The 11,975-nt window shown below is 48.0% G+C and overlaps 2 protein-coding genes across 3 annotated transcripts in view; one reads left to right on the top strand and one right to left on the bottom strand.

Moving 5' to 3' along the window:
- The first annotated feature begins 403 nt into the window (after positions 1 to 403).
- eif3c (eukaryotic translation initiation factor 3, subunit C) lies at positions 404 to 11,041 on the top strand. Of its 2 annotated transcripts, none has more exons than XM_079757061.1 (24): positions 404 to 521; positions 1,063 to 1,180; positions 1,374 to 1,439; positions 1,674 to 1,863; positions 2,313 to 2,438; positions 2,543 to 2,594; positions 2,784 to 2,908; positions 3,046 to 3,173; positions 3,611 to 3,764; positions 4,094 to 4,191; positions 4,297 to 4,438; positions 4,538 to 4,666; positions 4,855 to 4,948; positions 5,425 to 5,612; positions 6,118 to 6,342; positions 6,743 to 6,934; positions 7,273 to 7,444; positions 8,031 to 8,190; positions 8,311 to 8,376; positions 8,487 to 8,574; positions 8,890 to 9,055; positions 9,752 to 9,796; positions 10,112 to 10,159; positions 10,551 to 11,041. In XM_079757061.1, the coding sequence occupies exons 2-24, from the start codon at positions 1,083 to 1,085 to the stop codon at positions 10,862 to 10,864; spliced, it is 3,066 nt and encodes a 1,021-aa protein (XP_079613187.1). In that variant the 5' UTR covers positions 404 to 521; positions 1,063 to 1,082; the 3' UTR covers positions 10,865 to 11,041. The 2 variants fall into 2 exon arrangements, with proteins under 2 accessions (XP_079613187.1, XP_079613188.1); XM_079757062.1 differs by having other exon boundaries at positions 3,611 to 3,758.
- A 907-nt stretch (positions 11,042 to 11,948) lies between these two features.
- prodh2 (proline dehydrogenase 2) overlaps positions 11,949 to 11,975 on the bottom strand; it is a gene marked incomplete at both ends in the record, with an annotated part of 4,854 nt that continues 4,827 nt past the window's right edge. Inside the window, one exon of the mRNA XM_079756407.1 lies at positions 11,949 to 11,975. This exon is cut by the window's right edge and continues 152 nt beyond it. Coding sequence (XP_079612533.1) covers positions 11,949 to 11,975 — 27 coding nt within the window.

Genomic DNA, 11,975 nt, shown 5'->3' on the forward strand with positions numbered 1-11,975 from the left:
TAAAGTTAATCCTCCCCTCACTGAAGTTCTTTTTCTCCAGTTTGTTTAACTAAGTAGATAGATACCACTAGATAAACACTGCTCCTAAATCTGATCTAAACGGGGGGCGGGTGTAGTTTTGTTCCAGGGGTGGTACCAAGATTAGGGCCTCATTATAGCTACAAAAACGATTTGAAGAAATGTGAGATTCGTAACATTATTTTTGCTTGGCAATAAATGGGCCTTCACTTCATTTTCTTCTGTGAAATCAAATGTTTGTTTTGGACTGTGTTCGTACAACACGTAAGGTCCCAAAAGGTTAAATCGTAAATATTCATAAAGTATCCGCTAGGCGGCAGCACCACTACCACCCTCCTCCTCCACACCAGATCAGTGGAGGATCCGGAGCCACTTCCTTTTCATTCGCCAGTGTCCTACGCGGCTCTGCACGCTTTCAGTTGCGGCCGTCAATCGCAAACCTGGATTATAAAACGTACAAAACTGACCTCGTACACCACAGAACTATTTCCATAAGGACGTAGGTAAGCCCCCGGGAACCCGTGGCTGTAATTCTGGGTGTCGGGTGCGTGTGTTTGGGAGGTTCGCCCCGGCATATGGGAAGGCCCTGGTCTACCCCCGTGGTGGTAGCGGTAGCGGCATGCTAGCATTAGCTCCGCGCCACATCTAGGTCTGGCCGGTGTGGTACACACAGCTGATAAACAACCTTAATATAACCGTAGCTTCTTAGGACTATACGTCTATACTGAAGTACTGCCATACGTAAAGCTTATGCTCTGAGCGAAATATGACGACATCATAATCCGGTGAACCAGCTGTCAGTGCCGATGATTAGCCGGCGTCGCGTAATTGTAGCATGTTGTTAGCATGAGATGCTGGCTAGCGATAGCGTGTTGTTAGCATGGGGATGATGAGCTCGAGATAATGTTGAAGCGGTCATATAGCGGTAGCATATACAAAAAGCAACAAAAACATTGACTTATCGTTGTTGACTTACCTGTTGATTAGTATCGGTGTGCTTAGTGAAAACATGTAACTAACTGTGTACTGTGTCGGGTTCTCCAGATCAGCACCCCCCTGGAGACATGTCGCGGTTCTTCGCCACCGGCTCCGACAGCGAGTCGGAGGAATCCTCGTCTGCGGACGAGATCACCCCCAAAACATCGGGACCCAACTTCAGGCAGTGAGTACCTGTGTTTTTAAAGCGGTGTCATACACTTCAGGCTGTTAGGCGTAGCCAGGCCACCACCCCAATTAATACCTCTACCTGTTAACAAGTATATGTGTCCAACTAGCCTCTGAACATGGCCAGTATCTGACATACCAGACTTGTTGGTAATGGATTGATCTCAACTGGCTGATTCCCACCCCTCCAGGTCGCTGTTGCTTAGCGATGATGAGGAGGACACCAAGAGGGTTGTTCGCAGTGCCAAGGACAAGAGGTGAGTGGACCATGAGAAAGTGTCTGTTAACCTGTAAACCCCATCAGCTGGGAAACACTGCCATAATAAACAATGTTGGTCTACATCCAACCAAACCGTAGCAATTGATGGATGTTCGCATTAACTCAGAACTTCCACAACAACATAATGTTGCCATGTAAGAGTTTATAACCCATTGCAGTATGTTGAATCAGTGACTGGTGTATTGACACGATGTTGTGTAACTGTGGCCAGGTTCGAGGAGCTGACCAACCTGATCAAGACCATCCGGAACGCCATGAAGATCCGAGACATGGCCAAGTGTCTGGAGGAGTTTGATCAGCTGTGTCGAGCATTCCTCAAGAGTAAAACTATAGTGGACAAGGAGGGGGTCCCCCCCTTCTACATCCGCCTGCTGGCCGACCTCGAGGACTACCTTAACCAGGTTAGTTATTTAGAGGATTACCTGAACCAGGATTGTTAGCTAGAGGATTACCTTAACCAGGTTAGTAAGCCAGAGGGTTACCTCAACCAGGTTAGTTGGCTTGAAGACTACCTCAACCAGGTTAGTTTACCGGAGGACTACCTCAACCAGGCTAGTTAGCCCTCAGCAGGTTTGGTTTTTTGAGGACTACCTCAAGCAGGTTAGTTTGCTAGAATACTTCACCAACCAGCTGAGTTAACACTTGACAAGGTTAACGAGAGGATCACCGCAACCATGGTAGGTAACTAGACGACTACTAACTAGGTTAGTGAACCGTTTTAGTTGATCCAACCAGATTAGTTGCTGAATGGAAACCATACATTTTAGGGATGTTTTAAGCATGCTGTCCTTTTCTTCCTTGTCGGTCTTTGATCAGAGTATTGATTTGTTGTGATGTCACTTCCTTCCAGCTATGGGAGGACAAGGAGGGCAAGAAGAAGATGAACAAGAACAACGCCAAGTCCCTGAGCTCCCTGCGCCAGAAGATCCGCAAGTACAACCGCGACTACGAGACAGAGATCGCTGCCTACAAAGAGGTACAGGAACTACTACTGCAACTACTAATACTACTACTACTACATGCTCTGCTGACTGGCCGATAGACCCTCACTCACCCCTTCTCTCTTTCTCCCTCCCCTAGAATCCCCAAGAGTCTGCCGATGAGGAAGAGGAGAAAGAGGCTGAGGAATCGGGTGAGTTTAATGTTTAGATACTTTAATTTTGATGTGTTCATTGATATGGATGTGGACCGAGAAGTTTTCATCAAAAGGTTTTCCTTTTATTCATATGTATCAGATTCAAAGTGTATTCATAAAATTAATGTGTCTAGCCTTTATTGTGAGGGGGTGTTCACTGTGTAATGACTTCTTCCGGTGCGCCAGGCTCTTCTTCGGGTAGTAGTGATGATGATGAGGAGGGAGAAGAGGCCATGACAGCCAAGAACTTCCTGAAGAAGGAGGCCGTACCCGAGGCCAACAAGTTCCTTAAGGGGGCCAAGGGTTCTGGGGTGAGGGGACACACACACACACACACACACACACACACACACACACACACACACACACACACACACACACACACACACACACACACACACACACACACACACACACACACACACACTAATACTGAACTCTCCCTCAGGATGAGGCTTCATCAAGTGATGATGAGGATGATGAAGACTGGGGTGAGGACTCGGAGGACAGCGGTAGTTCGAGCTCAGAAGATGGAGAGGGAAAGAGCTCATCGCTCGCCTGCCGCTTCCTCAAGAAGTGAGTATGAGTGCTAAAGCCTGCATGCCAACAGATGTGAACAGACCTATAAGAGTAGCCGGCCTGCCGATATTTGCGTTTTTTTTTTACGTGTAGCGGCCGCTACACATTCACAGAATATTGTTTATTTATTATTCATTTTTTCCCCCGGCATGATTTACAGACAGTTCAATAATTGTTCCCTTTTTAATTTGGGACTTGTAACATTTGTAATCATCATTGTGTCATTTGTACGATGTCAATTGAGGGAGCAAAAGCAGTATCGGCTCCAAATATCGTCTCAAGAACATCGGCGGCCCGTATTGGTCATCGGCTGAGGGAGGAAAAAATCTGTATCGCATCGGCCCTAAAAAAATGCATGTGTGTCGATCCCCATATGAGACTGGGGGTAAGAGGAGGCTGTGTGTTAACCATGGTGTGTGTGCCCTGCCTTCTAGGACCCAGGATGGAGAGAAGGGTCTGGACAAGAAGCGGGAGCAGAGGAAGAAGAAGCAGAAGAAGGAGCGCCTGGAGGAGGAGGCGGAGGAGGAAGCCGGGGAGGAGGGCGAAGGCGGCTGGGAGAAAGTCAAGGGCGGCGTTCCTCTGGTAAAGGTGCGGGAGACTACCCTCTGTAGTGATATAACATGTTTAGACATGTTTTAGACCTAATTAGCTTAATTGAATGGGCACGTGCGGATGTGTATGAAGAGCTCAACACCCCCTTTTAGAAAAACGTTGTCTATATCGCCTCAAATTCAATCGAAATGGATGAGGCTGTGTTTCTAACATTTGCATATCAACTACAGTTTGTTTTCAGTCTTGTAATTCTAAGTACAATACAGAAAGATTAGATTAAATAATTACTGGTAAACTCTAGACTAGTCTAGACGGTAGGATGAGGATTTCCTGTCTCAACGCTTCTGCCTGTTTGGCAGGAATAGCCCAAGATGTTTGCCAAGGGAACCGAGATCAACACGACCGTGGTGGTGAAGAAGCTCAACGAGATCCTGCAGGCCAGAGGAAAGAAGGGAACTGACAGGTAACCCCCCGCTCCCAACCGGTAGGCTCTTGGTTCTCACCCTGGTTCTGGTGGTTCTCCCCCTTGTTCCAACCCTTGCTCTAACCCTGGTTCTCCTGGTTCCAGAGCGGCCCAGATCGAGCTGCTCCACCTTCTGGCTGGTATCTCAGGAGAGCACAACCTGGGCCAGGGCATCCTGGTCAAGATCAAGTTCAACATCATCGCCTCCCTCTACGACTACAACCCCAACCTGGCCGCTTTCATGAAGGTGACTTTACGGGGCACACAGCCGGTGCTTCATGGAGCTGTAGGGGGGTGAAGGGTTGCCCTCGCAGCGGTGTCCTCATGGACCTTCTTCTCCCTGCAGGCGGACATGTGGAAGAAATGTTTGGAGTGCATCGATGAGCTGCTGGACATCCTGTTTGAAAACAGCAACATCTTCATCGGAGAGAACATCGCTGAGGACAGCGAGAACCTGGCCATCTCCGAGTCACAGGTACCAATCAGAACAATCTGCTTACTTACCTGGTCTATACTGTAACCAATCAGAGCTGTTCATTAAATGAACTGTAAATCAATGTAACGAGCCAATCGGATCAGGTAATTTAGTAACCTGGAATATTATCTCTACCATCAGAAAATGTTTTTAGGGAACAGGGACATAATCAGTCTTTTGTGTTCCAGCCCTTCAGGGTGCGAGGGTGTATCCTGACGCTGGTGGAGAGGATGGACGAGGAGTTCACCAAGATCATGCAGAACACAGACCCCCATTCCCAAGGTATGACCAACTCACTCCTACTCTCTGACCCCCATTCTGCATTATGTTCCGTAATGGACTCCCCACCCCTCCCAGTCACCGTGAAACACACTTTGGTAAAACACTGGTTCAGCGACTTCTGCCTTCACCTTTCAAAAGAAATACAATCCAACAGTCGTGAATATTGTTACGGTATTAGTATCCGTTTTCAACTGCAGGGTTTCCCACGGCACTTTACAGCTTAGGCATCCGCCTAAGCAACGCACGGCAGCCGCCTTAACTAAGATCATTTAAAATATTATACAAAAGTATAAAATGATCTAAACTTAATTCACTCTTCATCCATGTGTATAGATCAGGCTGCAAGGAAACAGTCTGACAGACTGCATGAAAATAACCATAAATGGTCCACCTGTAAAAGGGTGCGGGGAGGGATTTAGTGCTCTACCCTGTGACCCCCACACTGAAGGCGACTGTGACTGTGTTTGCGTGCGCAGAGTACGTGGACAACCTGAAGGACGAGGGACACGTGTGCGGCATCATCGACCGCCTGCTGTCCTACCTGGAGACCAAGGGCAGCACGGAGGAGGTGTGCCGCATCTACCTGCGCCGCATCATGCACACCTACTACAAGTTTGACTACAAGGCCCACCGACGCAGCCTGGGCCTGGTGGCGGAGACCAAGGTGAGGGGCCCTTCGTCCAAACACCCGTGTTCTTTCGGATGCGTTCGAGAATAACCTGGCCTGTGGAAACATTAATATATCTTGTATCTTATGGTTGTTTTGATGTGATTTACACTTTGAGCTGTGATTAGGTAGACGGGCCACTTCGCAACTGCGTAGTATTCTGGAATCTCTCCGTTAGTTTTTCGATTTCCAAGCACAGACTAGAATTCCTCTGGATGCAAACTCGTGACACATCAATATAACACAAGCTCACATTCCCAGGCTAATGAATAAGGAATTTAGAAATACAATTGTCCTAACGGCAGAAGTTACCGAATGTAAATAGAAGTTAACGCCTGGTGAATGAAGTGTTATTTCAAAAGCTGGGAATCGAACACTGGGACAGGGACGTGGGTCGGAGATAATCGAGACTTCGATTCCTCTGCATGTGGTCCATATTTACCCATTGGGAATAAAGTTGACCTTGACTTTGACCTACGAACTTGGACCTTGCCTTGTGAAGTCTGAGCAGGACCAGGAGGAGAGCGAGGGCGAGGACAGTGCCTTCATCATGGACCGCCTCTGCAAGTTCATCTACGCCAAGGACCGCACCGACCGCATCAGGACCTGCGCCATCCTCTGCCACATCTACCACCACGCACTGCACTCCCGCTGGTACCAGGCCCGCGACCTCATGCTCATGAGCCACCTGCAGGACAACATCCAGCACGCCGACCCGCCCGTACAGGTGAGACCATACTAACCGCTACAGGTTAGTCTAGCGGATTACCTGTGCAGGTAACTAGCTTCGCTCGCCCTGTAAAGTTATACCACAACACTTACACCTGTACAGGTAAAACCATACCAACCTCCACAGGTTAGTCTAGCGGATAACCTGTGCGGGTAACCTACTACACTCAGAAAAGTAAATATAAACCGCTACTCACACACCTGCACAGGTAAATCGCCGTACCTGTACAGGTAAATGATGGCTGAACCGTGGGTCTTTTCTACACCGGTCTGTACAGGTTAACTATTGCTCACCTTTTTAAAGGTTTAGTATTACACTCCCACCTGTACAGGTTACCTACTGCACTCACACCTGTACAGGTAAACAAGCCTTAACCCGTGTGTGTCTCTCCATCCAGATCCTGTACAATAGAACCATGGTGCAGCTGGGGATCTGCGCCTTCCGCCAGGGCATGATCAAGGACGCCCACAACGCCCTGCTGGACATCCAGTCGTCCGGCCGCGCCAAGGAGCTGCTGGGCCAGGGCCTGCTGATGAGGAACATGCAGGAGAGGAACGCCGAGCAGGAGAAGATCGAGAAGAGGAGACAGGTGGGAGCCGCCACACACCTAGCTGCTGCCTGTTGATTAGACTCACCAGACTAAGGCCTCGTGGTAATTGGTCCACTAGTTCCCTAATTCATAACTATATAGTACACCATTTAAGTTAATGGGGCATTCAGAAAGTGTGTGTGTCCAATGACAATGGAAACCACATGCATAGGGGACATGATGCAACTGTGCATCATGGGACATAATGTGGGAAGTGATGATAATCAGTTGTACACTGCTTTCATGGTGCATTATGGGCTTTAAACAGGGCACTATTTACGCCACCAGATCGGTACATTAAAATGTCCTACAGCACTAAATGGTCCCTGTGTTTTTAGGTGCCATTCCACATGCACATCAACCTGGAGCTGCTGGAGTGCGTGTACCTGGTGTCGGCCATGTTGCTGGAGATCCCCTACATGGCGGCGCACGAGTTTGACGCCCGGCGACGCATGATCAGCAAACAGTTCCACCACCAGCTCCGAGTGGGGGAGAGACAGCCGCTGCTCGGTGAGGCACGCCGCCCTACCGGCTCTCTAGCCCCGCAGGCCTGCTCAGAAGAGTCCTTCCACTGCGGGACCACACTTGGACGCCCTTTCTACTAGGGCTGCTAGATTATGGGAAAAATCATAATTACGATTATTTTGGTCAATATTGAGATCACGATTGTTTTTGAGTTTGAAAACATGTTGTATTTATTCAGCACGTCTCTCGCCCAAAAAACGTTGTCAAAACTTTGAAATTTCGCCTTAAAAAATACACAAAATGGTCAAAAAGAAAATGTTTCAATCTAAATTGATGTACAGATATGTATCCAGCTGTTCTGCCCTTTCTAGAAAACATTTTAAAAAAATTATATACATATATATATATATATATATATATATATATATATATATATATATATATATATATATATATATATATATATATATATATATATATATAATTTTTTTAAAAAAAAAATGAAAAACTTGATCATTTTGTGATCGTTTGACGCTCAAATCGAAATCACGATCAAAATTCGATTAATCGCCCAGCCCTATTTTCTACTCCTGGGACTCCCCTGGTCCTAACCTCTCCCCCCTCCCCCCAGGCCCCCCAGAGAGCATGAGGGAGCACGTGGTGGCCGCCAGTAAGGCCATGAAGATGGGCGACTGGCGCACCTGCCACTCGTTCATCATCAATGAGAAGATGAACAGCAAGGTGTGGGACCTGTTCCCCGAGACCCAGTGCGTCAGGGAGATGCTCGTCAGGTGAGAGGGCAACCCCCCCCAGCAACGACGTGCCTCTAGTAACACGCATTACAGTACACCTATAGCGGGCTGCTAAAGAAGCTGCTTAAAGTGTTTGTTTGTCGTTTGTTTGTTGCGCAGGAAGATCCAGGAGGAGTCGTTGAGGACTTACCTGTTCACGTACAGCAGCGTGTACGACTCCATCAGGTAACCACGCGGCCCCTCTGAGCTCACCTGTTCCGGGGTCACCTGCCCTGGTCACGTCCCATGGCGTTGTGTGTCCAGCTGTTTGACAGCGTTTGTGTGTTGTGTTCCAGCATGGGCACTCTGTCTGAGATGTTTGAGCTGGAGCTGGCCATGGTCCACAGCATCATCAGCAAGATGATCATCAACGAGGAGCTCATGGTAAAGGGTTCACACGACTTCGTTGGTCCGGTTTTGGTTCCCAATAACAGAATACACTAAATAATGAAGTAACTAAAAATAACTTTAAATGTATATTTGCTGTATTATTATAATTGTTTCTGTATTTTTCTTGTTTTCTTCTGTATGGATAAATGTGTATATAGATCATATAATGTGTACATATCCGACAAAGACCATATTCATGGCAACTACTAGATTCTTGACTAAATATCTGATTAGTGTTTCAGAATCGATAACACTAGTCTCTATCATGTCTGATCTTTCCCGTGTGTGTGTGTGTGTGTGTCCCCCCAGGCGTCTCTGGACCAGCCCACCCAGACGGTGGTGATGCACCGCACAGAGCCCACCTCCCTGCAGAACATGGCCCTGCAGCTGGCTGAGAAGCTGGGCGGTCTGGTGGAGAACAACGAGCGCGTGTTCGACCTCAAGCAGGGCGTGTACGGAGGCTACTTCAACAGAGGTGAGACCGGGGGGCTCTCTTATCTCAGGCGTGTCACCCCTTTAGGGGCTGAAGGCTTGGTTATGGTTCCACGTTGACGCAACGCATGGGGGTTTACGTGCCGACCCTCCCTGAGTCCCTGACGTGCGCCTCCCAAGGATTGTAAGCATCAGTCGAGGCGACGCAGCAGCAAGGGCTCTGATTGGTCCGCTGACGTAATCCCGACGTAGAACCAAAACGGGTTCACGGCTGCGTCGAAGCGACTGCGTGGTCATTGCGTTGCGTCAACGTGGAACAATAACTAGGCCTTAACACACAACGAGCCTGACCAAAGACGCAAGGCCCACAAGCGTAAAGCTTTCGGGCCGCATGATGAAATATTCCACACACATTAATATCAGGATACACACTATGCTCACCGTTCCACACACATTTATATCAGGATACACACTATGCTCACCATTCCACACACGGCAGTCAACATCTCGTATGACTGCTGCATTGTTTGACATGTGTATTGAAATGGAGTAGGAGAGTTGTATGCAACAATTAACCATTAATAAAGCAAATTATAAATGTTGCTGATTATATGAGTAACTATTGTCAGGATTATGTATTTGAGCCCACACAATGTTTACACACCTAGTCTAGCATCAGGCACAGTGGAAACCACTGCTACTATAACTCTAAAGACTGTCAATGTGACTTGTGTTTCAGACCAGAAAGGCTCCTACCAACAGAAGCAAGGAGGCTACCAGAGAGGTACGTGAAGACAGTCTGTGAAACCAGATGCCAAAAACAACTGCATGAACTAGCTTGGCCGCCGGTCTAGCAGCCAGCTCGGCCGCCGGTCTAGTTCGTCTGCTAAATTGGCGGCTAATATAGCATATATTTGTCACTTATTTTGCATATAGCTTGGTTGCTAATTCAGCGGCACGCTCGGATGCTGAATGGTTGATTTGTATGAATTGATTGCCAGGAAGATTGCGACTTGGCCCCTGAAGGATGGCATGTGATATTGGGAGTGTGTGACTGTCGCCAGCGAAGTGTTGAACCTTTTTTAACTTAATTTTTCAGAAAACCGAGGTGGTTACCAGCAGAGGCAAGGTGGTTACCGTGGTGGAGGTACTTACCGATTCATTCTCCCACACCGCCTCACACACCCACTGTGCTCACCTCCATGCTAAGCTATCGCTCCATGCTAATCACAAGCCACACCTCCTTCCTCATGGCATCATCGACTCTTCATCATCCAATAGTCTGGTTGACCTCGCATCTGATGTTTTCTCCTTGCAACAAATACACACACATACAAATATATACGCACACACACACACACACACACACACACACACACACACACACACACACACACACACACACACACACACACACACACACACACACAATTATCCAGCCGGCTGTGAAGTGTCTGGGCCAGGCTTGTTGCCTAGCAACAGCCGGTTTGACCTGAGCCTAACCTCTCCTCCTCCTCCTCCTCCTTCCTACCCAACAGACGGCCAGAGGGGCGGAGGCTACCAGGGGGGCCGGCAGGGAGGCTACCAGGGGGGATACCAGGGGGGCAACCAGGGAGGCTACCAGGGAGGGAACCGCGACGGGAACCAGGGTGGCTACCAGGGCGGCTACAAGGGAGGGTACCAGGGAGGGAACCGCGACGGGAACCAAGGAGGGAACCGCGACGGGAACCAGGGTGGCTACCAGGGTGGCTACAAGGGAGGCTACCAGGGGGGCTACCAGGGGGGCTATCAACGTGGGGGGGGCGGCGGCGGCTACAGGAACCACCAGAACCGCGACCAGAGCAACTACTAGACCTCCTGCATCCTGAATCCACACCGCCTGAAGACCCATACTCTCCTCTCCATGCCTCCTTTTCTACACTGGTGGGCCTTTATTATGTGATGACGGTGTTTGAAGTACGGCCATTGTACCGCAACCAAATCACAGTGAACTATTCCTATTGGTTAATAAATAAACTGTTCAACCCAATTAGACCGTGTACCGTTTGTTCTTTAAAGCCGTTTGCAGTGCGTTACCCTCTTAGCCACTAGGGGTCAGTATAGCGCCTCTGGTTCGCAATGGTGTTTAGATGCGCTGATCTCAAGTGATGCGTCAGTAGGTTAATTCGGAAAAGCCCTCAGCAAATAAAGTAAACTCGCAGATTATTCTCGGGTACAGGGATGTTGGAGGGGAAAAAGATAGCAGCATATACCCCATTTAGAAACTGAAAGGTCATTATTGACTTCTACTGAGCAACACATGGAGTGAGCTGATGAGCCTATTCATTTATTGCAAGTAGTAATACTTACAATGTGCTAGGGTAATGCTTACTCACAGGAGATTATTCATGTAACAATGTATTTATTTTTAATCAAGTCAGAGTCTGTACAGTCGTAGGGAAGTAAACATGTAACATGATTTTCACCATTACCGGAGGTGTTAATGGTTCTTCAGCGGCTGCTGGTCCTGATGGTTTACACGCGGTGCAAGTGTTGCATATCCCACCTCCGTTCTTTCTCTCCATTTGGCAAGTGAATGTTATTTTAAAAGTTTGAAAAGACGGTCATCCTGTCTTCTCACATTTGCCCCTTTTTCGTGTTGACAAAGGGACTTTAAAGATAAATGTGCTGAACAAAACATTAGCTACAGACTAACAAAAAAGTAAACCTCTAGATACATTGAGTAGGCTACGTATGAAAATGCAGCAAGCTCCCGTTGCCACCAAATATTCCTCATTAAAACCAATGAATTGTAATCCCCCCTAACATACTATTTGAGATACTATTTGTATTGCAAAAGAATACATTTAACAATGACTGTCTACAACGTTTCAAGACATCCCAGATTTTCCCATCCTCTCTCATTAACAGACGCTTGCCATGCTTGACATCGCACTCTAGCGGCCGCCTCTCCCCAGACGCAT

The sequence above is a fragment of the Pollachius pollachius genome (assembly GCF_949987615.1).
Source record: "Pollachius pollachius genome assembly, chromosome: 19".
NCBI classification, from domain to species: Eukaryota; Metazoa; Chordata; class Actinopteri; order Gadiformes; family Gadidae; genus Pollachius; species Pollachius pollachius.